We start from the raw sequence: 23,280 nt of genomic DNA on the forward strand, positions 1-23,280 counted from the left end.
ACATAGACACAGTGCATACAGAACACAAGTGCAACACAAACAAACAAGTGCGGACAGAACAACACAACACAGTACAGACCAGAGAACAATAAATAATGACTGTAGTGTGCAAGTTGTGCAATGTGCAATAAATAGAGTCCAGTGAGGTAGTAAAGTTATTAGTGCAAATGCTTGTGCAAAAAAATGCTTCCCATGTTATCTGGGGTAAATGGTTGGAAAGAGAGAGAGAGGGAGAGTGAGAGTGTACATGTACCAGAAAGACATCAGTTCAGAAGTTGAGTTGTGTTGAGAAGTCTGATGGCTTGGGGGAAGAAGCTGTTGCAGAGTCTGGTCGTGTTGGACCGGATGCTGCGGTACCTTCTTCCTGATGGCAGGAGGGAGAACAGTCTGTGTGAAGGGTGGGTGGAGTCATCCACAATGCTGGTTGCTTTGCGGATGCAGCGGGCAGTTTAAATGTCCATGACGGAGGGGAGAGAGACTCCGATGATCCTCTCAGCTGTCCTCACAATGCGTTGGAGGGTCTTGCGGTCAGAGGCTGTGCAGGTCCCAAACCAGGCAGTGATGCACCTGCTTAGGATGCTCTCTATGGTTCCCCTATAGAAGAGGGTGAGGATGGGTGGAGGGAGACGGGCCTTTCTCAGCTTCCGGAGGAAGTAGAGACGCTGTTGGGCTTTCTTGGCTGTAGAGCTGGTGTTCAGGGACCAGGTGAGGTTCTCCGCTAGGTGGACACCAAGGAACTTGGTGCTCTTAACGATCTCCACAGAGGAGCCGTTGATGTTAAGCGGAGAGTGGTCCGGTCTTGACAATCACCTAACAATCATAAAACAGTAATCTAGCAACATCATACCAAACATATTTCAACAGCCTAGCAAGCCCATAGCAACCACCTACCAACCCTATAGCAGTCCTCTAACAACGTCATACCAAACACATAGAAATGCCATAGCAACCACTTGGCAATACCGTTGCAATACCATAGCTACCACCTAGCACCTACCAAGCAGCACCATAGCAAGCATCTAGCAACATCATAAAACAAAACACTTAGCAACCACCTAACAACCGTAAAGCAGTAACCTAGCAACATCATACCTAACACATAGAAATACCATAGCAACCATATTGCATCAGCCCAGCAAACCCATAGCAACCACCTACCAACCCTATAGCAATCATCTAGCATCTTTAAACCAAACATATAGAAATACTATACCAACCACTTAGCAATACCATAGCAACCACCTAGCAACACCACAGTGGCCACAGAGCAACTACCTAGCAGCACCATATCAAGCATCCAGCAACATCATAAAAACACTTAGCAACCCCCCTAGCAACCCTAAAGCAGTAATCTAGCAACATCGTACCAAACACATAGAAGTACCATGCCAACCATATTGCAACATCATAGCAACCACCTTTCAACCCTATAGCAATCGTCTAGCATCTTTAAACCAAACATATAAAAATACTATACCAACCACTTAGCAAAACCGTAGCAATTCCATAGCAACCACCTAGCAACGCCACAGCAGCCACCGTCTGCTATAGCATTGCAGTTATTAAACATATTTCTGCTGTTATTTTTCCACATAAATCATTAAGATCGTTAGAAAATCTCCACTCCCTGACCTCAGCTCATCTAGTGTTGTATAACTGAGACCCCTCGGTCAGAAAAGGGTGTGGGGGTCAGAGGGTCAGACGGAGCTCCTTGCCCTCCTTTATTTAGACACTTCACCTGGCTTCCACAGAGGCACCGTCCTGGCAGGAAGCCCACCAGCTGATTCAGACCCTGCACTGAAATGCATACGTGTTCAATCAGCTGTTATAGATTGCTGAGAAAGTGCACACACACGAGAGAGCGAATGAGAGAGAGAGAGAGAGAGAGAGCGCACACGCGAGAGAAAGACCCCCTCTTCAGGAGAACAATAAAGAGGTCAGACAGCCCCCCCACTCCACCCTTTTCCTGTGATTGTGAGAAGAGAGACTCATGTACCCTGTCAGAAGCAGGGCTACTGCAGGGCGCACACACACACACACACACCTCACATATCACAGTCGCATACCTTCACACACCCACACTCATCCTTACTTACACACCCTTACTTACAGGCACTGCGGTCTGTTTGGAGACAAATCCTGGTGCTTTTTTGTTGTTGTTGGTTAAAATGATCAATATATTGATACGTATTGAATCTGAAAATAGGAAATTACAGCAATATTCATTACCCATGGTATTGATACATACAGGACTGTGCACAAGTTCTAGCCCCCCTGTGTAAATCCGAGTGTAAAGCTGCTCAGTAAAACACTGATATCAGAATAAACACTAATAACATTGGTGGTTCTCCATCACTGTGTTCATCATTAGAACATCTCCAAAGTTCTCCTCTCTCATGGAGTCTAGTATTATTTAGAGTTCTCCTCAGATCAACACCTGGTTTGGTGGTAAATCAGGGCTTAATGATGGTAAATCAGGTGAGCTGCTGCTGCTGCTGCTGCTGCTGCTGCTGCTGATGGAGTTGAACACATCCTCCACGCTGTGCTGGCTGGACTGGGGGGCGTCCAGGAGAAACCTGGAGGAACCGAGCTCTGTTCTTCAGACTAGCTCACCGACAAGATCTCGCTACTTTCTTTCTTCAGAATGAGAAGCTCTTGTTCCTCCTTTTTACTGGATTTATGTTCAGCTGCTTTATCTGTTCTGATGAGATCTGGAGCTTCTACAGTAAAACTCTCACTGCTGAGTGAGGGGGGGTAGAGTGATGGATTAGGGGCCTAAAACCTCTGTACTGGACTGTATAGTGGATCTCCAAAACAGCAGCTTTACTTAACTTTCCATGGACATCAATGTAAGAGCATTTCTATTGGATATGTTTTTAGATTATATTATATTTTTATATATTTTTTATATATATATATATATATATTGCGCATCAAATATAATTATAATCCATACATGAGAGACAATTTGGTTTTGAGACCGATCATAAGATTATGCAATAATTTATTTCTTTTACTAAATTTATTGAATTTTTCCACCCAAGTTGGTTCTGCAAATTAACCCACCCGTTCGTAGCGCCCCCTAGCACCAGCAATGGTCCTGACGCTAGGAGGATGAGGCCTCAACACACGTCTCCTCCGGTACCTGCAAAGCCAGCCACCGCCTCTTTTCCATCATCACCAGGCAGCCGACGCGCTCTGAGGAAAGCACCGGGTCTCCAGCTCCGCCTGTGCCGGCCAACATCGCTTTTAGAGTGATGAGGGGAGAGAGAGAGAGAGAGAGAGAGAGCGCCATCTAGCCACTCGGAGAGAGCACGGCCTATTGTGCTGTCTCAGACTCCGGCCACTGATGGCAAAGCGGCATTAGGCTCGGGATTAGAACTCGCAACCCCTCCGGGGCCATAGTGGTAGCACGTTAGACCACTGAGCCACTCAGAGCGATACCCAGCAGTATTTATTTTTATTATATCTATTAATATCTAGAGTATAACACTGAAATATGGGCAATATGAAATTTTTTTTATTGTATTGTGATAAGTCTTATCATCATGATACACTGTTTGCTTTTTTAAGCCTATCTGGGATATCGTCAGTGCTTAAAGAACACTGATCAGCTGCACCTTTTTTCAAATATCTAGTTAATATTAGTGCTCTTCTGTTATTTTTTACCGTATCGCCGACCCCTACCTTTGTAAAGACCACCTTTATTATTTTCCTAATATGTTAAATTCACAATATAAATAGTAATGGTGTATTTAAAGGGTGCAGAATTCGACCTTGTTACTATTGAAACATTAACAATAGGCCTACATGTAATTTGACCAGGGGTGCCCAGACTTTTGCATACACACTTTACATACACTGAAATTAGAAAAGCAAGAAAGTTTACTATCGCCTTCACATTACAGGGAGGCCCACAGTCAATACCAGCTACACTACACGTCCGAAAGTTTGTGGACACCTCTTCTAATGAATGCATGCAGCTACTTTACAGCTACGTTGCACCCGTAGGACTCAATAAGGCAGATAAACATCATGAACCTATTGGCCTATGCCTCCTAATGCCAGGCGTGGGCTGGTTGAGGGGGCGGGGGTGTATAAAGGTGTATAAAACCGCCCCCCTAGCATTGTGGAAGAACTGTGTTCTCTGGAATGATGGTGGTGGAGCTCCATCCAGTACTTTTGGGATGATTTGGGGGTGATGAGGTGAGGTTGTGATTGGACAGTAGAGACAGGTACTCCAACTGATTTCAGAAGAAGCAGTGAAGCAAGGCGGAAGGCGTCCCAATACTTTTGTCAGTGATATTATATAAGGTTTTATTCACTGTTCTTTGCTTTCTGCTGGCTGGAATTCCTTTAGCTTAGGAGATCTCTTCGTCAGGGTATCCTCAGCTGCAAAAGACCATGATGCATTGCTTCCAGCCTACTGTTGTAGGGGAATGGGTGCAATACTGCCGGATTTGGTGGAAAGACACTTTTCTTGAGCCGTTTGGCAATAGTAGAAAATGCTGGCTTCTGAAGTAGAAAAATAAGCCCCCCACTGTGTGTGTGTGTGTGTGTGTGTGTGTTAAGAGGGACACGGTTTTTCCCGCTCACTCATGAAGAAGACATTCCTTTGGGTTTCCTGTTTGGTTGGGACATGCCCCCCCTCTTACACTCTCTCTCTCTCTGTCTCTCTGTCTATCTCTCTCTCTCTCTTTTTCGCTCTCACTCTCGCTAAGGTCACAGAGGGGATGTTGGATGTGAGTGTGTGTGTCTGTTGGGAGTTGTGGGATTTGGGTGGGGGCCACTTGGCAGACGACTCACTTCACAAAGGTGTTGAGTTCCAGAGCCACTGCCCTCCTCCCCCCTTCTTTCAGGGGTTTTTTTGCAAAGCCAATGGGAGCGAGAGTGAGCGAGAGTGAGCGAGAGTGCATACTTTCACCCCGCTGCTCGAGTCATGTTGTGGTTCCAGACCTCCAGCTTCCAAATCTTCTCAGTTTCACTCCTGTGCATTCCTCCTGCCTGGCCATTTCAAGTGGAGCCCGCGAGCCGGGCCGGGGTGAGGATCTGCTACACCAGACCTGAGAGAGAGCGAGAGTGAGAGAGAGAGAGAGAGAGCGAGAGTGAGAGAGAGCGAGAGCGAGAGTGAGAGAGAGCGAGAGAGAGAGAGAGAGCGAGAGTGAGAGAGAGCGAGAGAGAGAGAGAGAGCGAGAGTGAGAGAGAGCGAGAGTGAGGGATGAGGGGTTTCTAAACAAGCCAGCCCCTCAGAGTTGAGTTACGCTGCCGCCACATCCAGACTGTGTTAGGCCCGGGCTGCGCGGTTGCCAGACAACCAGACAAACACAGACGCACACAGGACCAAAAGAGGAGACGGCCCAAGTTAGGCAGCACAGGGGAACGCAAACACTCTCCAGTGCAGAGATAGAGAGGGGGACTGACCCGTCGCCAGCTCGCCGAAAGAGGTCGCTGAGGCCCAGAACTCGGACTCGGACTCGCGGTTCCTTCAGTAGAGATTTAATCAGACCTGAAGATAACAGAGAACGTTCTGCCCCAGCTCTCACTGTAACCTGACAGGGTTCTGCACTAACCCAGCTGTGACCCGACAGAATTCTGACTGAACCCAACCGTGGACCGACAGAATTCTGAAAAAATCCAACTGTGACCCGACAGAATTCTGACTGAACCCAACCGTGGACCGACAGAATTCTGAAAAAATCCAACTGTGACCCGAAAGAGTTCTGACTGAACCCAACTGTCGCCCGAAAGAGTTCTGACTGAACCCAACTGTGGACCGACAGAATTCTGACTGAACCCAACTGTGGCCCGACAGAGTTCTGACTGAACCCAACTGTGGCCCAACAGAATTCTGACAGAACCCAACTGTGGCCCAACAGAATTCTGACTGAACCCAACTGTAGACCGACAGAATTCTGTCTGAACCCAATTGTGGACTTATAGAATTCTGACAAAATCCAGCTGTGGCCCAAAGGGGTTCTGACTGAACCCAACTGTCGCCCGAAAGAGTTCTGACTGAACTCAACTGTGGCCTGAAAGAGTTTTGTCTGAACCCAACTGTGGACCGACAGAATTTTAACTGAACCCAACTGTGGACCGACAGAATTCTGGCAGAACCGAACTTTGGACCGACAATTCTGACTGAACCCAACTGTGGACCAACAGAATTCTGGCAGAACCGAACTTTGGACCGACAATTCTGACTGAACCCAACTGTGGGCCGACAGAATTCTGACTGAACCCAACTGTGGGCAGACAGAATTCTGACTGAACCCAACTGTGGACCAACAGAATTCTGACTGAACCCAACTGTGGACCAACAGAATTCTGACTGAACCCAACTGTGGGCCGACAGAATTCTGACTGAACCCAACTGTGGACCAACAGAATTCTGACTGATCCTGACTAACATGACGGAAAAAAAGCCAGCCAAAAAAAGATGGGAGGCTGGTGGGAAACCTTAATGTGAAATTTGACCCCAAGCCCAACAGGATTTTTGGGTTTGGCCAGGAGGTTCTAGCTGGAGCTGGGTGGTGTGAAGGTCTGAGATGCTGGGTGTTGAGATGCTGGGTGTTGAGATGCTGGGTGTTCTGGAGCTCGGTGTAGTCAGTAGGTAAGGGCTTTGTACAGACTTGGCTGGATGTGCTGTAGCAGGACCCTGAAGCCAGTTGACATCAAACTCTCGCTCTATCCCTCTCCCTCTCTCCCTTCCCTCCCTCTCTCTCTTATCAAACAGCAAACACTCTCTTCCTCTTCCTTCCTCTCAGAAGCGGCTCACTTTGCCGCCTCTGGGGCTCGGTGTCAGTTGGCCGAGGATTTGGGAAACTGGAGCCACTTCACTCAGAGTGAAGACGGAGTCCAGCAGAAACCCTCATTTGTGTGACCGCTCAGCTCTCACTCCATTGCTTACAGTAACTAGGTTTCTGTCCATGTTTTTTTGTATGCATAAAATAGTTGGATATTTTAAATTCTGTGTGCTGAGTTAACTTGACGAATGTGGGTATAGAACCTACAACCATGTGATAAATAACCCAGACCACTCAGCCATCAATGCCCTAAAATAATCCCCCTTGCATATCCCAGCTTTAGAAATTCAGGTTCAGAGCGCAGGGTCAGCCAGAGGCAAATGCACAATGATTGCAGCTTAGCAAACCCAGGTATCAAACCCACAACCCTGTGATCAGTAATCCAGAGCTCTAACCACTGCCCCATAACCTTTCTCTTCCCATATGCCGGTTTAGAAAATTGGTGGAATGCTACGGTGCCCCAGGAGCAAAAATGGTTTTGCCCAAGGGCCCAACAGAGCTAGCTTGGTGGATGCGGGTGTGGAACCCACAACCCTCTGATAAATAACCCAGAGCTTGGACCACTGAGCCATTACTGCCCTTGGAATAGTCATCTTCGCCTATGCCAGCTTTAGACATTCGGGGTCAGACAGTAACAAGGGCTCAACGGTGGCATCTTAGCAAACCCGGGTATCAAACCCACAACCTTCTGATCAGTCACCCAGAGCTCTAACAGCTGTGCCACTACCCTAAAACTGTTCTCCTCTTATATGACAGCTTCGAAAGCCAGTCGACTGCTACAGTGCCCCTGAAGCAGGAAGGGTTAGGGGTCTTGCTCAAGGCCCCAACAGTGCTAGCTTGGTGGATGCAGGTATGGAACCCACAACCCTGTGATAAGGAACCCAGAGCTTGGACTTGCACTGAGCCATCACTGCTTCTGAGATAGTCCTCTTCAGGGTCATAGTCCTATGCCAGCTTTAGAAATTCAGGGTCAGAGCACAGGGTCAGCCAGTAACAATTGCTCAACGGTGGCACCTTAGCAAACCCGGGTATCAAACCCACAACCCTCTGAACAGTCACCCAGAGCTCTAACAGCTGTGCCACTACTTCCTTAAAACTGTTCTATCTGATATATAGAAAATCAGTAGACTGCTACAGTGCCCCTGGGGCAGGAAGGGTTACAGGTCTTGCTCAAGGCCCGAGCAGATGGGTATGGAACTCACAACCCTGTGACTGTATATCACTGTATATCACTAGCTTCCTTCTTTTCTATATCCTTTACGTCTTCTCCCAACCTCCCCTGGACCTCTCTGCAGTAGCTAACCTCGTAATAAACTCCCTAACCGTCCTGTCGAACACCTCCCTTCACTGTTCTCCAACTCTGGACAGCACCTGGACGCCCATAACGTCCCAGAAATCAGCTTCAGCGGGTTGTTGGACTGCGGTGGACTGTTTCGGCCGTGCTGTGGAGAGAAGAAGGAGGGGTAGGAAGGGTTTAAGAAAATGAAAAGCTTGTTAGAGGGGAAAAAATCACAAGCATTTCCTCTGGCTTCCTGTTCAGAGAGTTGGGTGTCTCCCTCCTCCTTCCGCTCCGCTCAGGCTCCCTCGGAAAAGCTTGAAGGAACGTCGCTGTGAACAGAGCTCTGCATGCAGCGCTTCCTTACAGCCCTATAGATATGTACATTGTTTGATACGTGTGTTTGTGTTTGTGTGTGTGTGTGTGGATAATGTGTTGCTGTTGGAAGGTGGTGTGGTTGAACAGGCCGTGGGAGAACAATGGAGTAATAGGATCATAACACAGTAGGACACGGGAAGCGACCCCAAGCCAACCCACACACATACGTGTACGTTCCAGGACACGTCCCTCAGGGATGCCTCATGACCGAGTATGACCGGGCGATACGAGTATACCAGTATTTATCAATAATTACATTACAGTAGGTCACAAGTGGCCAGATTCATTAAAAACAGTGGTAACGGTCTCCTCTTTGTACAGTGACCTTGATGTTGCTCAGTCCAGCTCATTCTTTTAGACCCCATCTACACCTGGTCATTTCATGTTAGGGGCGATATGGTAAAAATGTTGGCCTGCTTGGGTGTGGCCTGATCCAGATCTAGTCCCCATACTCAAGACTCACGAAGAGACAAAGACAAATATTCACCATTTGTGATATTTTTTCTGACACCGATGGAATTGGGCCCGGAGCGGTGGGCAGCCATTGCCGGGTGTTGAACCCACAACCTTGTCCTCAATAGCCCGGAGCTCTAACCGCTGAGCCACCACTGCCCTTGTGTCTAAAGTTTTTACACATGGCCTCAAAAACGACCAGTCGAACTGAGGACTAGTGACCCACGCCACCCTCAGAAAGATGAATGCATTTAGCTAGAAATGTGTACACACAGTCTGCTTAGTCCATGTAGAGAAGTTCTGCCAATAGAATAGGACCCTCTGGATAGGTGAACATGATGAACCTACTGGCACCATGCTGCCTCCTAATGCCAGGCGTGGGCTAGTAGAGGGGGGTATAAAGCCCCTCAGCATTAAGCTGTGGAGCAGTGGAAGAACAGGGTTCTCGGGAATGATGGATGGTGGTGGAGCTCCATCCAGTACTTTTGGATGGGATGAGTTCACAGCAATGTTCCAAACAAAATCTAGTAGGACAGTAGAGACAGTTACTCCAACAAAAGCAGGACTCTTTATGGAATACCCTTGATTTCAGAAGAAACAATGGAAGAACAGGTGTCCCAAAACTTTCGTCCATATAGTGTGCCACAGTCGCAGGTGCAGTAGATTAGCGGCTGTAGATCAGCTCCGACTGGGAGCTCGGAGGGCCGCAGTCAGGAGGGCGGCTCAGCGCCTCTTCAGGTGCCTTTTTAATGAAACCCCGTTCAGCTTAATGCGTTTCTGCGGGAGGGAGCTGAGACGTGTGCTTTAAGCCTGAGCTAATTCTGCTGAACTCGGGGGAAGTGCAGATCAATCTCTTTTAATATTAGTTTTGACGGGGCAATACCGTGTCGTAATTACGTGCAATCCTTCAGAGACTAGCTGAGCCGCCGCTGTCATACCATTAGCCTAACCTTTTCCTCTGCAGACCTTCTGCTCATTTGCGCCTTATTGAATCGTGTGAATTTACAAGTTTGCAGGTTTTCGTAATATTTTACAAGGTCCTGTGCAGCGCTGCCTTAATACAAGGCAAGTCTTCAGTCAGGGGTCTTTCGCGGATTTGCCGTATTCCTGTGCCTTAGAGTTGGAACTCTCGGCCTTCCACAGTCAACTTTTCCCTTTTCATAACTCGCTCATTCATTACGTTCATTTCAGCATCAATAAATGTTAATACCCTCCTTTATAGGTCTAGGGGTTTTCACTTTCACGACCCGCTAATGCAGTCAGTGCCAGAGCCTAAGCAGCCTGGCTCTAATGCTGCTTAGCGTATTAAAAAGGTTGGGATTCGGTGTCGTTTCTTCTCCAAGAACGTTCGGCACATAATTCCTTGCAGACGTCGTTCCTTTAAAGAAGCCAGAACCGGGCCGTGCCGAAGCTCGCACCAGCTCTGACACGGGTGATGAGAAGCTGGCCGCTGACGATGCTGCTTAAAAGCGCTGCTGGTATGACTTCATCATTACCTCACTCTCTCATGTCCTTCCAGTCGTCCAATCAGGGCAGGGCGGAGTGCGAGTGTGAGTCACTGGGTAGAGGCGGACTCCAGGGTGACCTTGAACCCGTGGAATGTGGTGGCGTACGCGGGCTTCCTGCTCGGGACGCTGCCGCACCGCAAGCGGCCAAGTGTCATAACCCTCTCTGTATTGTCCCGGAGAGGCTGGAGAGCTCTTTAGGGTCGTCACAGTGTAAACACCAAGGTTGGGCTCCTTAGACTCTGAAGAGAGAGAGAGAGAGAGAATGTAGCAGAAAAGACATCAGGTCAGAAGTTGAGTTGAGTTGAGAAGTCTGATGGCTTGTGGGAAGAAGCTATTGCAGAGTCTGGTCGTGTTGGACCGGATGCTGCGGTACCTTCTTCCTGATGGCATTAGGGAGAACCGTCTGTGTGAAGGGTGGGTGGAGTCATCCACAATGCTGGTTGCTCTGCGGCTGCAGCGGGCGGTGTAAATGTCCATGACGGAGGGGAGAGAGACTCCGATGATACTCTCAGCTGTCCTCACAATACGTTGGAGGGTCTTGCGGTCAGAGGCTGTGCAGGTCCCAAACCAGGCAGTGATGCAGCTGCTTAGGATGCTCTCTATGGTCCCTCTATAGAAGAGGGTGAGGATGGGTGGAGGGAGACGGGCCTTTCTCAGCTTCCGGAGGAAGTAGAGACGCTGCTGGGAAGTCTAGCCTAGCCGAGCTTTGGTTCTCCACCACCAACTTCTGAAAGAGCACTCCACAGAGAACCGCAGATCATCAGCAGAGTGGCACGCAAGAGGCCTTTCCTGGGATTTTTTGCCACTGCTGGTAGACCCATATGACCGTAAGCTTCCATACACCTGCAGATTCAGCTACTTCCTTTACACTATGGTCTTTGGCCACGCCCAAATGCAGCCACTCATTTTAGCCAGTCATTAACTATATCTGCTTTGCGACCCATTTTCCACACATCCAACGAGACCCTCACTGCACTGTATTGTACTGCAGTATTCTCAAAGCCTGAGTCCTGAGTCACACACTCGCAGGTATTTATAGCCTGATCATCCTCATGCAGCAGCATCTGCAGCAGCCATGAAGTTACTACCACCTTAAACACGCTAGGTGACTCTTTTTGTGTGTGTGTGTGTGTCTAGCTTATATATAAATAGCCTCTTTTCTAACTGGTTGGCTATATTGTGGCTAATTCAGAAAGCAGTCCAGACTTTGGTGCAGTGAAACTGCTGAAAGCTATTGATGTGATCACAAAAACATAGAATTGGGCTAATTTGCATCTTAATTATTATTAGTATTTTTTTTTGTCATTTCTCCACCAAATGGGATCGCCAATTACCCAGTCTAGCCCACCTCACACCGGGAGGGTGAAGACCAGCACACGCCTCCTCCAACACATGCTCAACCAGCCATCGGCTCCTTTCCGAAATTCCATGGCCAATGCAACGTCACTGGACAACCCACGCGCTCTGAGGAAAGCCCTGTGTAATGCATTGTCCAGCAGACGATGGTGCTGGAGTAATGTGATGTGGGGAGCTTTCTCGAGGCCAGGGTTAGCATGACCAGGGTTCGAACCTGAGATCATAGGTCATAGCACCTAATTTTGCTGGACTGCTCCAGGCCTTTTCCATATGGACCCTTTAATTTCCACATTTCCAATTTTAAAATAACTTAAGCGCCTTATTCGGCTGGACTGCTCCAGGCCTCCTGCACCTTAATTTAAAAAATATGAACAGTGTTTACACCCTACATCCAACTCTTACATTTATTATTAAAAGAAATGGGGATTTTTTTTCCATACGGACCCTTTAATTTCCACATTTCCAATTTTAAAACAAGGCAAGGTATCTCCAAACTGCAGCTTGAATGCATTATAGTAACAAATGCACTTTCTTGCTTCTTTTTTTTTGTGTGTATTTTATTATTATTATTTTTTTACTCTCCACATGCACTCTGAACCTCGTACACTACTGTACTTGTTTATTTGGTCCCCCAACGTCTTCTGCAGCCTTTGTAGAAACAAAGCTCCGGTTGTAACAGTGCCTGCCATTCCCATGCCAGCGCTCCCCTCTCCTTCTCCTCCGAGCTTCGGGTAAATATTGACATATTTTGCCGCTTTGAAGCCGGGATGAATGTGGCGGAGTTTAGATTCTCATCTGGAGTCCATTAGTGAGCAGGATTAGGGCTAATGATATCCTACAGGAAAACAACAGTAGCTAAACATGCAACTCCAGCCTCTCTCTCCCTCCCTCGCCTCCCTCTTCCTTCCCTCCTTCCCAGCCTCCCTCCCTTCCTCCCTCCCTCTCCCTCTCGCTCTCGCTCTTTCATTTTCTGCCCCTCTCCCACCTCTCGACTCCCCTTTTCCTCCCTGAAATTGCTCCTTTACATGCCTGTGCAGTTCAGGGATTGAGGAGATCCCACCCAGGTCCCACCAACTGCTCTGTCCAGAGGTGATTAGATCACACAAGCCCAACAGACGTGGCACAGAACGACTGCCGGTAACTCAGCCCTCACACTTGGCTTTCCAATCCTGCCTGGATTTCGCTCGGGAACGCCGGGAACGCGGCTTTCTTGCGCGGTTTTCCGCAGGATTTAAGTGTTTTCGTCTCTTTTTGTTCCCTTTTTGTGCGTCGCTTTTTTCAGTTGGAGGAGTTGTGTGGCATTTTCTGCATCCCCTTTGGTCCTGTTGGCGTGCGGGGGTGGGGTTTAGTGTCAAAAGCCCTTATTACCGTGCCGACGAGGAAAAGCAGCCAATTACACGAGTCTGCCTCCGCATCTGTGTCCAATCACGGGCGGCCAATCAGCGTTCAGCGGTTTGGCTGCAGTAACTCAGTAAGACAAAAAAAATAAAAAATCCCTGAGGAGAGACTGTGTGTGTGTATGTGTGTATGTGTGTATGTGTGTGTGTGTGTGTGTGTGTGTGTGTGTGTGTGAGAGAAAATACCCGCTGGGTGGTGGGCAGAGCACACTTCCAGTGTCAGTCAGGCTTAGGAAATGTTTTATTCGGTTGTGAAACTTGGGACAGAATGAAAACACACCTTCCTTCGCTAAGTGTCCAAAAGTTTGTGGACGCCCCTTCTAATGAACGTTGCTGACACAGGTGTGCAAATCCACACTCACAGCTTGTCTGGCGACGGTAGAGAAGTACTGCCAATAGAATAGGACTCTCTGGAGCAGATGAGACAACATGCTGCCTGATGCCAGACAGCCGTGGGCTTGTAGAGGGGTGTAAAGGCTGTGTGGCAAATCGTGGGCCTTTAACATCCATATGTAATGCAGACCACCCATCTGTCTGAAACACACACACACAAACACATACACACCCCACAACATACGTGCCAGACATGCTCACACCCCTTCACGTTAATTAGCACATTTCTGCACTAGCACAGACTAACACACACACACACACACACACACACACACACACACCTCCTCAGCCAGTGGCCACTGGTGTGTGGTGATGAGTGCCCATGGTAACCCAGTGAAACTGGTGGAGAGCTAGTTGGAGTCTGGCTGGCTGGGGTGCATGTCCAAATGTTTGTGGACACTTCCTACTACATTCAACTACTTTAAGCTACGTTGCACCCATTGCTGACACAGGTGTGCAGTTGCACAGTAGAGACGTATTGCCAATAGAATAGGACTCTCTGAAGCAGATTAGTGCCTCCTAGAGGGGTATAAAGCCCCCCAGCATTGAGTTGTGGAGCAGTGGAAGATGCGCCATCTGATGCTTTTGGGACGACCTCACTGAATGCTGTTGTGGCTGAATGAGGCTGAATTGTGGCTGAATGCTATAGTGGTTGGTGTGGCGCAAAACATAACACCACTACCTGCCAGTGAGCTACCACACCACGTGGGAGACTGGGGTTCGATTCCCGGTCTGGGTGACTATGCTGTGCTACACCAATAAGAGTCCTTGGGCAAGACTCCTAACACTACACTGGCCTCTGTAATATGAGTACCCTCTGGATAAGAGCGTCAGCTAAATGCCGTAAATGTAAATGTAAATGAATGCAATCAAACGCTATTCTCCAGAATCTAGCAGAAAGCCTTCTTCCCTTTTCCCTCCAACAAAAGCAGGATCAGCTCTTCTTAATACCCTTGATTTTAGAAGAAACCATTAACAAGCAGGTGTCCCAATACTTTTGTCCAAAAATCGTTTTTTTTTTTTAAACTATCCCTTTTAATAAGCAGAACAGGCTGTATGTATGAACAGATATGGGCCTGTCTGAACATATATATCTATTTTGTAAGGTATAGCTCATATCTAAACCCCCCTCTCTCTCTTTTTCTCCTCTGCAGGTATTCCCGCCGTTGCCTAATGAAGCTGAGATCGCGCACACCAAAAAGCTCTTCCGCCGACGCCGTAACGACCGTCGGTGAGTCACCGCTGTGCTGAAGCGTAAATTCAGCGTTTGGTTAACGCGAGGGCTCCTTGTTAACAGCTCCAGCCTCTCTGGGTTGGTTGGGTGGGTGTGGGGGGATTGTTGGTGAGGGGGGGGGGGTTGGTAGTCCCGTGCTGCTGCTGCTGCTGCTGCTGTTTCTTCTGTCGCACTTCTGTCTTATAGCCCCAGCCAGAACTGTGTAAACCCAGGAATGTTGGCTTTAGTCGTGTAAAAGAAGGAAGAGGAAATACATCAAGCTCACACACTCACACACACTCACAATCGCACTCACACCCGCACTCGCGCACTGTACGGCTTTCCACCAGCGCTGTGTTTAATGCTGTGCCTGGATTAGGAGATTTACTGAAGGTGTCGGGTTCAGTACAGCGCTGGTGGAGGTGCTGTGTGAAATCTGCAGTGTGTGCACTTCCACTTTTACTCCCCACATAATCTCCACCTTTCATCTTCACATGTGACTCCTTCGCCTTTCGCTTGACGTCACTGGAAAGTTGTTGGTCACAGATCGCCGTTGCTTGGAAACAGCTAAAAAAAACAATATTTTGGTCCGGCCGAAGGAAGGCAAACCCACTTGTGTTCTTGTCGTCCGGCCTGCTGGCGTAACACTGCCCAACGGGTTGCCATGGACCGTTTTTAGCCCTTAGTCTCGGTTGTTGCCGTTATCATGGCTGTCCTGCAGAAAGCTTGTAACTCCAATGTTGCTGTTTTTTTACTTTTTGACATATTGTAACTCTGGGAGTTGCTCTTTACACAGGAGCACATTCAGCGCAAGATGCATTCCACCGAAATGCACCACAAAGCGCCACAGGGGGTCATTTCTACCCGTGGCCATCAAACTCTATAACCCCTCCCTCAGCTGTGCAATATTTAAAATATACTATTAATATATGCAATAATAATATTAATAGCGCTGTAATTCAATTGAATGTGTGCAATAATTTTTCATAATTATGATTTCAGTTATTACCAGTATGCCTCTTTACTATATTCATATAAATTATATATGTACATTTTTCAAGTGTTTCTCTTTGTTCTAAATTTATTTTATTTATAGAGTGTTTATTTTATAGAGTGTTTATTCTTACATGAAAGGTAGCAGCTGTAACAACTGCACTTTCCTTCCTGTGATCAATAAAGTTTTACTGATTCTGATTACATTGTACCAGAATGTTGTGATGACCAATAGAAACGCCCCAAAATAACATGGAATCAAATCTGTTTACATCGATTTCCACTGAAAGTTACGAAGGTTTATTCCTCCTCCTGTAAAGTTGCGATTTGCAGTCTGATTGCGGAGTGTGTGTGCATTAGCATTAGCATTAGCCTCCTCCTCGGTTCTGAATGCACCGTTCAGAGCTGGTTTAGAACCAAAGTAAGGAGCCTGGTTCTCTCACTGGTAGAACAGAGCATTTCCACCATAGTTTAGATTTCCAACCAGGCAGAATTCTGGAGGAAAGATGGGATGGAGCAGCAGGAACGTTGGATCTTCCCAAGTAGCGGTAATAGAGTATCTACACAGCTACAACTGGGTGGTTTGGGCAGCGTGGATAAAAATGGCAGACAATAGACAGAAATGCTTGTGTTGGGGGTGAGGTGGGGCGTTGGGGGTGTCAGGTGGGTTGGTGATCATCATTCAGCATCCTAACCTCACTAACTAAATGCAATCAAATCCTCACAGCTATGCTAGAAGAAAGCCAGTAGAGACAGTTACTCCAACAAAAGCAGGTTCAGCTCTTTTTAATAACCTTGATTTCACAAGAAACAACGAATGAGCAGGTGTCCCAATACTTTTGTCCATGCCGTGTGTATGTATATATATATATATATATATATATATGAGACTTATGCATAACCCCACATGCTGACAAGCAACAAAAATGTGTGTGTGTGTGTGTGTGTGTGTGTGTGTGTTAGAACTAGGTGTATGTCAGGGCCCTTGGGCTTTCTCCGTGCTCCTTGAGCCCTGCTGTACTGTCAGTGTTTAATCAGGCCATACTGCTCACACACACCACAGTCACGACCTTGAGAGAGAGAGAGAGAGAGAGAGAGAGAGAGGGAGAGAGAGGGGGGGGGAATAGAGGGGGGGGGGAATGGAGGGGGGGTAGAAGGTAGAGACACATATTCAGGAAGTCATATAGATGGAGTGAGAGAGAGTGTGATCACTAGAGTGAAAAGAGGAAGGAAGGGATAGAGGGAGATGACAGGAAAAGGGCAGTGTGTATCGGGGAGAGGGAGAGAGAGAGAGAGAGAGCATTAATATGCTGTGAAAGTGTGCGAGAGAGGAGGAACATGTGACCTCTTTTCTCACTCTCTCTCTCTCTCTCTCTCTCTTTCTCTCTTTCTCTCCTCTTTTTTCTTTCTCTCTTTCTTCATTTGTGGCTCTCTCTCGCTCTCATTTCTCTCTCTCTCTCTCTCCCTGTGCTCACACCCTTGACAGAAGGCTTTCCAGCCTGTTATTGCTGTGTACTGGCCACCCACAATGCCTTGCTTCTGGCAACGAGGACACTGCAGTCTTGTTGTTTGCTGGCATCATTTCTCTCTCTCTCACTTTTACTTACTCTCTCTCTCTCTCTCTCTCTCTCTCTCTCTCTCTCATTCTCTCCCTCCGTTCCTATTCTTGCCCCTATATAGGTCTGACGGCCTCGTTCCAATCCTAACACGTACCCTCCACCTACTTACCCTAACCTACTTACCTTTCTCCTCGGCGCTTAGTTCCACACTACAGGCATTTACAGCTCAAATCCTGCCGTCAGGCTTTCTGACTTGATCGTACAGCGTGATCTTACAGTAAACCCTGGTTCTAATATTGAACCCTAGTGAAAGAGTTCTAATCGCGAACTCTAGTGCAGAGAGTTTTGATAGTGAACCCTAGTGCAAAGAGTTCTAATAGTGAACCCTAGTGCAAAGAGTTCTAATAGTGAACCCTAGTGCAAAGAGTTCTGATAGTGAACCCTAGTGCAAAGAGTTCTGATAGTGAACCCTAGAGCAAAGAGTTCTGATAGTGAACCCTAGAGCAAAGAGTTCTGATAGTGAACCCTAGTGCAAAGAGTTCTGATAGTGAACCCTAGTGCAAAGAATTCTGATAGTGAACCCTAGTGCAAAGAGTTCTGATAGTGAACCCTAGTGCAAAGGGTTCTGATAGTGAACCCTAGTGCAAAGAGTTCTGATTGTGAACCCTAGTGCAAAGAGTTCTGATTGTGAACCCTAGTGCAAAGAGTTCTGATTGTGAACCCTAGTGCAAAGAGTTCTGATAGTGAACTCTAGTGCAGAGTTCTAATAGTGAAACCTAGAGCAGAGTTCTAATAGTGAACCCTAGTAAAATAGTTCTAATAGTGAATCCTAGTGCAGAGTTCTAATAGTGACCCCTAGTAAAATAGTTCTAATAGTGAACCCTAGTAAAATAGTTCTAATAGTGAATCCTAGTGCAAAGAGTTCTAATAGTGACCCCTAGTAAAATAGTTCTAATAGTGACGCCTAGTGCAGAAAGTTCTAATGGTGAACCCTAGTGCAAAGAGGTCTAATAGTGAACCCTAGTGCAAAGAGGTCTAATAGTGAACCCTAGTTCAAAGAGGTCTAATAGTGAACCCTAGTTCAAAGAGGTCTAATAGTGAACCCTAGTGAAAGAGTTCTAATAGTGAACCCTAGTGCAAAGACTTCTGATAATAAAAACCCTAGTGAAAGAGGTCTAATAGTGACGCCTAGCGCAAAGAGGTTTAATAGTGACGCCTAGCGCAAAGAGGTCTAATAGTGACGCCTAGCGCAAAGAGGTCTAATAGTGAACCCTAGTGCAAAGAGGTCTAGTAGTGAACCCTAGTTCAAAGAGGTCTAGTAGTGAACCCTAGTGAAAGAGTTCTAATAGTGAACCCTAGTGCAAAGAGGTCTAATAGTGACGCCTAGCGCAAAGAGGTCTAATAGTGAACCCTAGTGCACTGTAGAAGTGTCCTAGTTTCCCACCTTACTTTGGTATAGGTGTGTAGTGCTACAGGGATGTCGTTTTTTTCACTGTAATGTACTGTCTATACATGCAGTGTATTGTACATTAGTGCACTGAGAGCTGGATCTGGAGCAATTATCACAGTTGAAGCTTTAAGCGAGATGAAAGGAACAATGTACATTATTATATAATGAATCTAGTAATTAATTATACAACATATATAGCATAATATCATTTAACTTATACTGTATGGTATTGTTTAATCAAGCCATTGAGAAGGAAATACAAGCACACACACTCTGCCTGCGTTGTATACAGAAGTGGAGAGACTGTTATGCTGTTAGTTGGAACATGCGTGTGTAATTAATTTAATATGCTAAATGCTTATATGCACACACACACACACACACACACACACACACACACACACACACACACACACACGCCTGCTAAAGCCAGCCTGTTCTCACCTCACTACAGACTCATTAGTCCGGGTCTGCAGTTTCGTGATCACACAACATAAGTTCACACTCGTGTGATCACATCGTTAGAGATCCGTCTGTTGCTCTAGTTTTTAGGCTCTAGACGTTTTTCTTTAAATATGTTCGTCTTTCACTTTCTCCTCTTCTGTTCTCTGAATTAACACTTAGTTACCACGGCTTCTTCTCACAGAGTCCTCTCAGATTTAGCTCTGTGCTCCTGAAAATGTTCTCTGTAGTGCAAAGAATTCTAATAGTGAACTCTAGTGCAAAGAGTTCTAATAGTGACGTCTAGTCCAAAGAGTTCTAATAGTGACGTCTAGTCCAAAGAATTCTAATAGTGAACTCTAGTGCAAAGAGTTCTAATAGTGACGTCTAGTGCAAAGAGTTCTAATAGTGACGTCTAGTCCAAAGAGTTCTAATAGTGACGTCTAGTCCAAAGAGTTCTAATAGTGAACCCTAGTGCAAAGAGTTCTAATAGTGACGTCTAGTGCAAAGAGTTCTAGTGAACCCTAGTGCAAAGAGTTCTAATAGTGACGTCTAGTGCAAAGAGTTCTAATAGTGACGTCTAGTGCAAAGAGGTCTAATAGTAAACCCTAGTGTAAAGAGTTCTAATAGTGAACCCTAGTGTAAAGAGTTCTAATAGTGAACCCTAGTGTAAAGAGTTCTAATAGTGAACCCTAGTGCAAAGAGTTCTAATAGTGAACCCTAGTGCAAAGAGTTCTGATAGTGAACCCCAGTGTAAAGAGTTCTAATAGTGAACCCTAGTGAAAGAGTTCTAATAGTGAACCCTAGTGAAAGAGTTCTAATAGTGAACCCTAGTGCAAAGAGTTCTAATAGTGAACCCTAGTGCAAAGAGTTCTAATAGTGAACCCTAGCGCAAAGAGTTCTAATAGGGAACCCTAGCGCAAAGAGTTCTAATAGGGAACCCTAGCGCAAAGAGTTCTAATAGGGAACCCTAGCGCAAAGAGTTCTAATAGTGAACCCTAGCGCAAAGAGTTCTAATAGTGAACCCTAGCGCAAAGAGTTCTAATAGTGAACCCTAGCGCAAAGAGTTCTAATAGTGAACCCTAGCGCAAAGAGTTCTAATAGGGAACCCTAGCGCAAAGAGTTCTAATAGGGAACCCTAGCGCAAAGAGTTCTAATAGGGAACCCTAGCGCAAAGAGTTCTAATAGGGAACCCTAGCGCAAAGAGTTCTAATAGGGAACCCTAGCGCAAAGAGTTCTAATAGGGAACCCTAGCGCAAAGAGTTCTAATAGGGAACCCTAGCGCAAAGAGTTCTAATAGGGAACCCTAGCGCAAAGAGTTCTAATAGGGAACCCTAGCGCAAAGAGTTCTAATAGGGAACCCTAGCGCAAAGAGTTCTAATAGGGAACCCTAGCGCAAAGAGTTCTAATAGGGAACCCTAGTGCAAAAGGTTCTAATAGTGAACCCTAATGAAAGAGGTCTAATAGTGAACCCTAGTGAAAGAGTTCTAATAGTGAACCCTAGTGAAAGAGTTCTAATAGTGAACCCTAATGAAAGAGTTTTAATAGTGAACCCTAATGAAAGAGTTTTAATAGTGAACCCTAATGAAAGAGTTCTAATAGTGAACCCTAGTGCAAAGAGTTCTAATAGGGAACCCCAGCGCAAAGAGGTCTAATGGTGAACCCTAATGAAAGAGGTCTAATGGTGAACCCTAATGAAAGAGGTCTAATAGTGAACCGTAGTGCAATAAGCTTACGCTTATTTAGCAATTTAGTTTTTAGCAATTTAGATATATTTATACTATTCCTGGGACAGTGTGAACATTAGTGCTAGTACTTGCTGATTAGTATGTTTTCTGATTGGAGCTTTAAGAGAGATAAAATGATGTGGGGTGGGGGGCTGTTGCTGAACAGTTCCCGTAATAGTGCATCACTGCGTTCACATAATCTGCTCGGATATCTTCAGCACATTTTTTTTTTCATCAGCATTTTTAAAACATCCTCACGAGGCTAAGGGTACAGTGAGTGTTTCACAACATTTGGGAAAGCTTTAGCAACACCACCCCAAATCTTTTTGCTTATCTCTTCTCTGCATGCACATCACTCACTGAGCGCACCGATCCGGCCCCCATTTCCTTGTGTGTGTGTGTGTGTGTGTGTGTGTGTGTGTGTGTGTGTGTGTGTGTGTGTGTGTGTGCGTGTGTGCGCGCGCGCGTGTGTGTGTGTGTAAGAGCAATAAATTGCTCAACGCTGCAGAAATCGCCAAAATCAGTGACCGAGACGGAGCGATAGCATACCACTGATATCATCAGTCAGTAAGAGTTTGGTCCAAACTGCGCTTTTCCTCTTAGCAAGTCATTTGTAGCATCCGGCAAGACCTTTTATTGGTTCAAACTGGTGAGTGAAAGCTGGAGCTCACAGGAGACCTTCTGAAGCTGACCTCTGAAGCTGTGAGCGCTCTGAGTGGAAGAGCTATATCTGCTTCCCCATGGCAGCCCTGGGTTCAGTTAACCCTCCAGGACGGTACAGTAAGACTCCTAACTCTTCACAAGTACACTATATGGACAAAAGTATTGGGACACCTGCCTGTTCATTGGTTCTTCTGAAAATTAAGGATGTAAAAGGGGAATTTGTCCTGCTTTTGTCGGAGCGTTGCTGTGATTTTATTACATTCAGTGATAAAAGAATAAGTCATATTTGGATGTTGGATGATAACCACCTATCCCCTCATCTCATCCCCTTATCCCCTCACCTTATCCCCTTCCCATGAACACATCTCCAGCTCCCCACTTCTTCAACATTCCCACCAACTCCACCCCACCCCACCCCACCTCATATCCAACTCCCCAACTCATCCCCAGCTCCCCACCTCATCCCCATCACACCAGCTCATCCTTAGTTCCTCGGCTCATCCCCACCCTACCTCATATCCATCTACCCAGCTCATCCCCACCCTACCTCATATCCATCTACCCAACTCATCCCCACCCTACCTCATATCCATCTACCCAACTCATCGCCGGCTCAACGCAGTTCTTCCACTGCTCCACAGCTCAATGCTTGAGGGCTTTATACCCCTCTACTAGCCCACGCCTGGCATTAGGCAGCATGGTGCCAACAGCTTCATGATAGTTATCTGCTCCAGAGAGTCCTAATCTATTGGCAGTAGTTCTCCACAGTGACTAGACAAGCTGTGTGTGTGTGTGTGTGTGTGTGTGTGTGTGTGTCAGCAATGAGTGCAACTTAAAGTAGCTCAATGTATTTATTAGAAGGGGTGTCCACAAACATTTGGACACATTGTGTGAACATACGCAATATTACAAATAGCAGCAAAAAAGACAAAACTGCAGAAACTGCAGTTATTTATTTAATTAATTAATTTAGTATTTATGGCCATATTGCCCACCCCCACTGCACTCGTACACACTCCTCCACCCCCTCCACTGTGCCACTGAGCCTCAGTCATTGATGAAGCAGCACTCCAGGCCAAGCTCCACCAGTTCGGCTGTGACTTACTCAATTGAGCCGATGAAGAGGGAGCTCTAATCTTCCGTAGGTAAACCCTGTCACTTCAATCAGGCGCTATGAATATTCATAAGCACACTCCTGAACGCTTGTGCAAAGACCAAGACAAACAGGCTAAGAGCATGTGCCAGGATTCTGCCGTATTTGCATATCCTGAACCTTTAATCCAGTGAACAAACTGCACATATGGAAATCAGGCGGCAAAACTAACAAACAAACAAAAAAGGAAGGAAAATCTCAACACAAACATTTGGATGTGTAGCGCCTCGCACCGAGAGCCCCTCAGACTCCACACTGGGTGTAAGTGTTGGGTTGTAAAGGCTTTGATTAGAGCGTGGGTACTGACACTGTGGAAGAAACTTGCTCTCTGAATTCTACTTTCGCAGCACACTGTCGCGCAGGGCTCGGCAAATGGAGCGAGTGCTAGGTGGTTATATATCCTCAGATTGGGGCCGGACCCGCTCACTCATCGACACTCATTTTACGGTTCAGCCTCTTTGAACGTAATGTCTCGAACCCGTTGCAAACCCGTTGGTAGATAGACTATACGTCCAAA

The 23,280-nt window shown here is 46.6% G+C and overlaps 1 protein-coding gene across 1 annotated transcript in view; it reads left to right on the top strand.

The window, feature by feature from the left end:
* Window positions 1-23,280, top strand: part of ctif (CBP80/20-dependent translation initiation factor) — a 126,734-nt gene that overhangs the window by 50,899 nt on the left and 52,555 nt on the right. The window contains exon 8 of the mRNA XM_072662393.1: window positions 14,719-14,795. Within this exon, the coding sequence (XP_072518494.1) occupies window positions 14,719-14,795 (77 nt within the window). The remainder of the gene's footprint in view (window positions 1-14,718; window positions 14,796-23,280) is intronic.

The sequence above is a fragment of the Salminus brasiliensis genome, chromosome 18, assembly GCF_030463535.1.
Source record: "Salminus brasiliensis chromosome 18, fSalBra1.hap2, whole genome shotgun sequence".
Classification (NCBI taxonomy): Eukaryota; Metazoa; Chordata; class Actinopteri; order Characiformes; family Bryconidae; genus Salminus; species Salminus brasiliensis.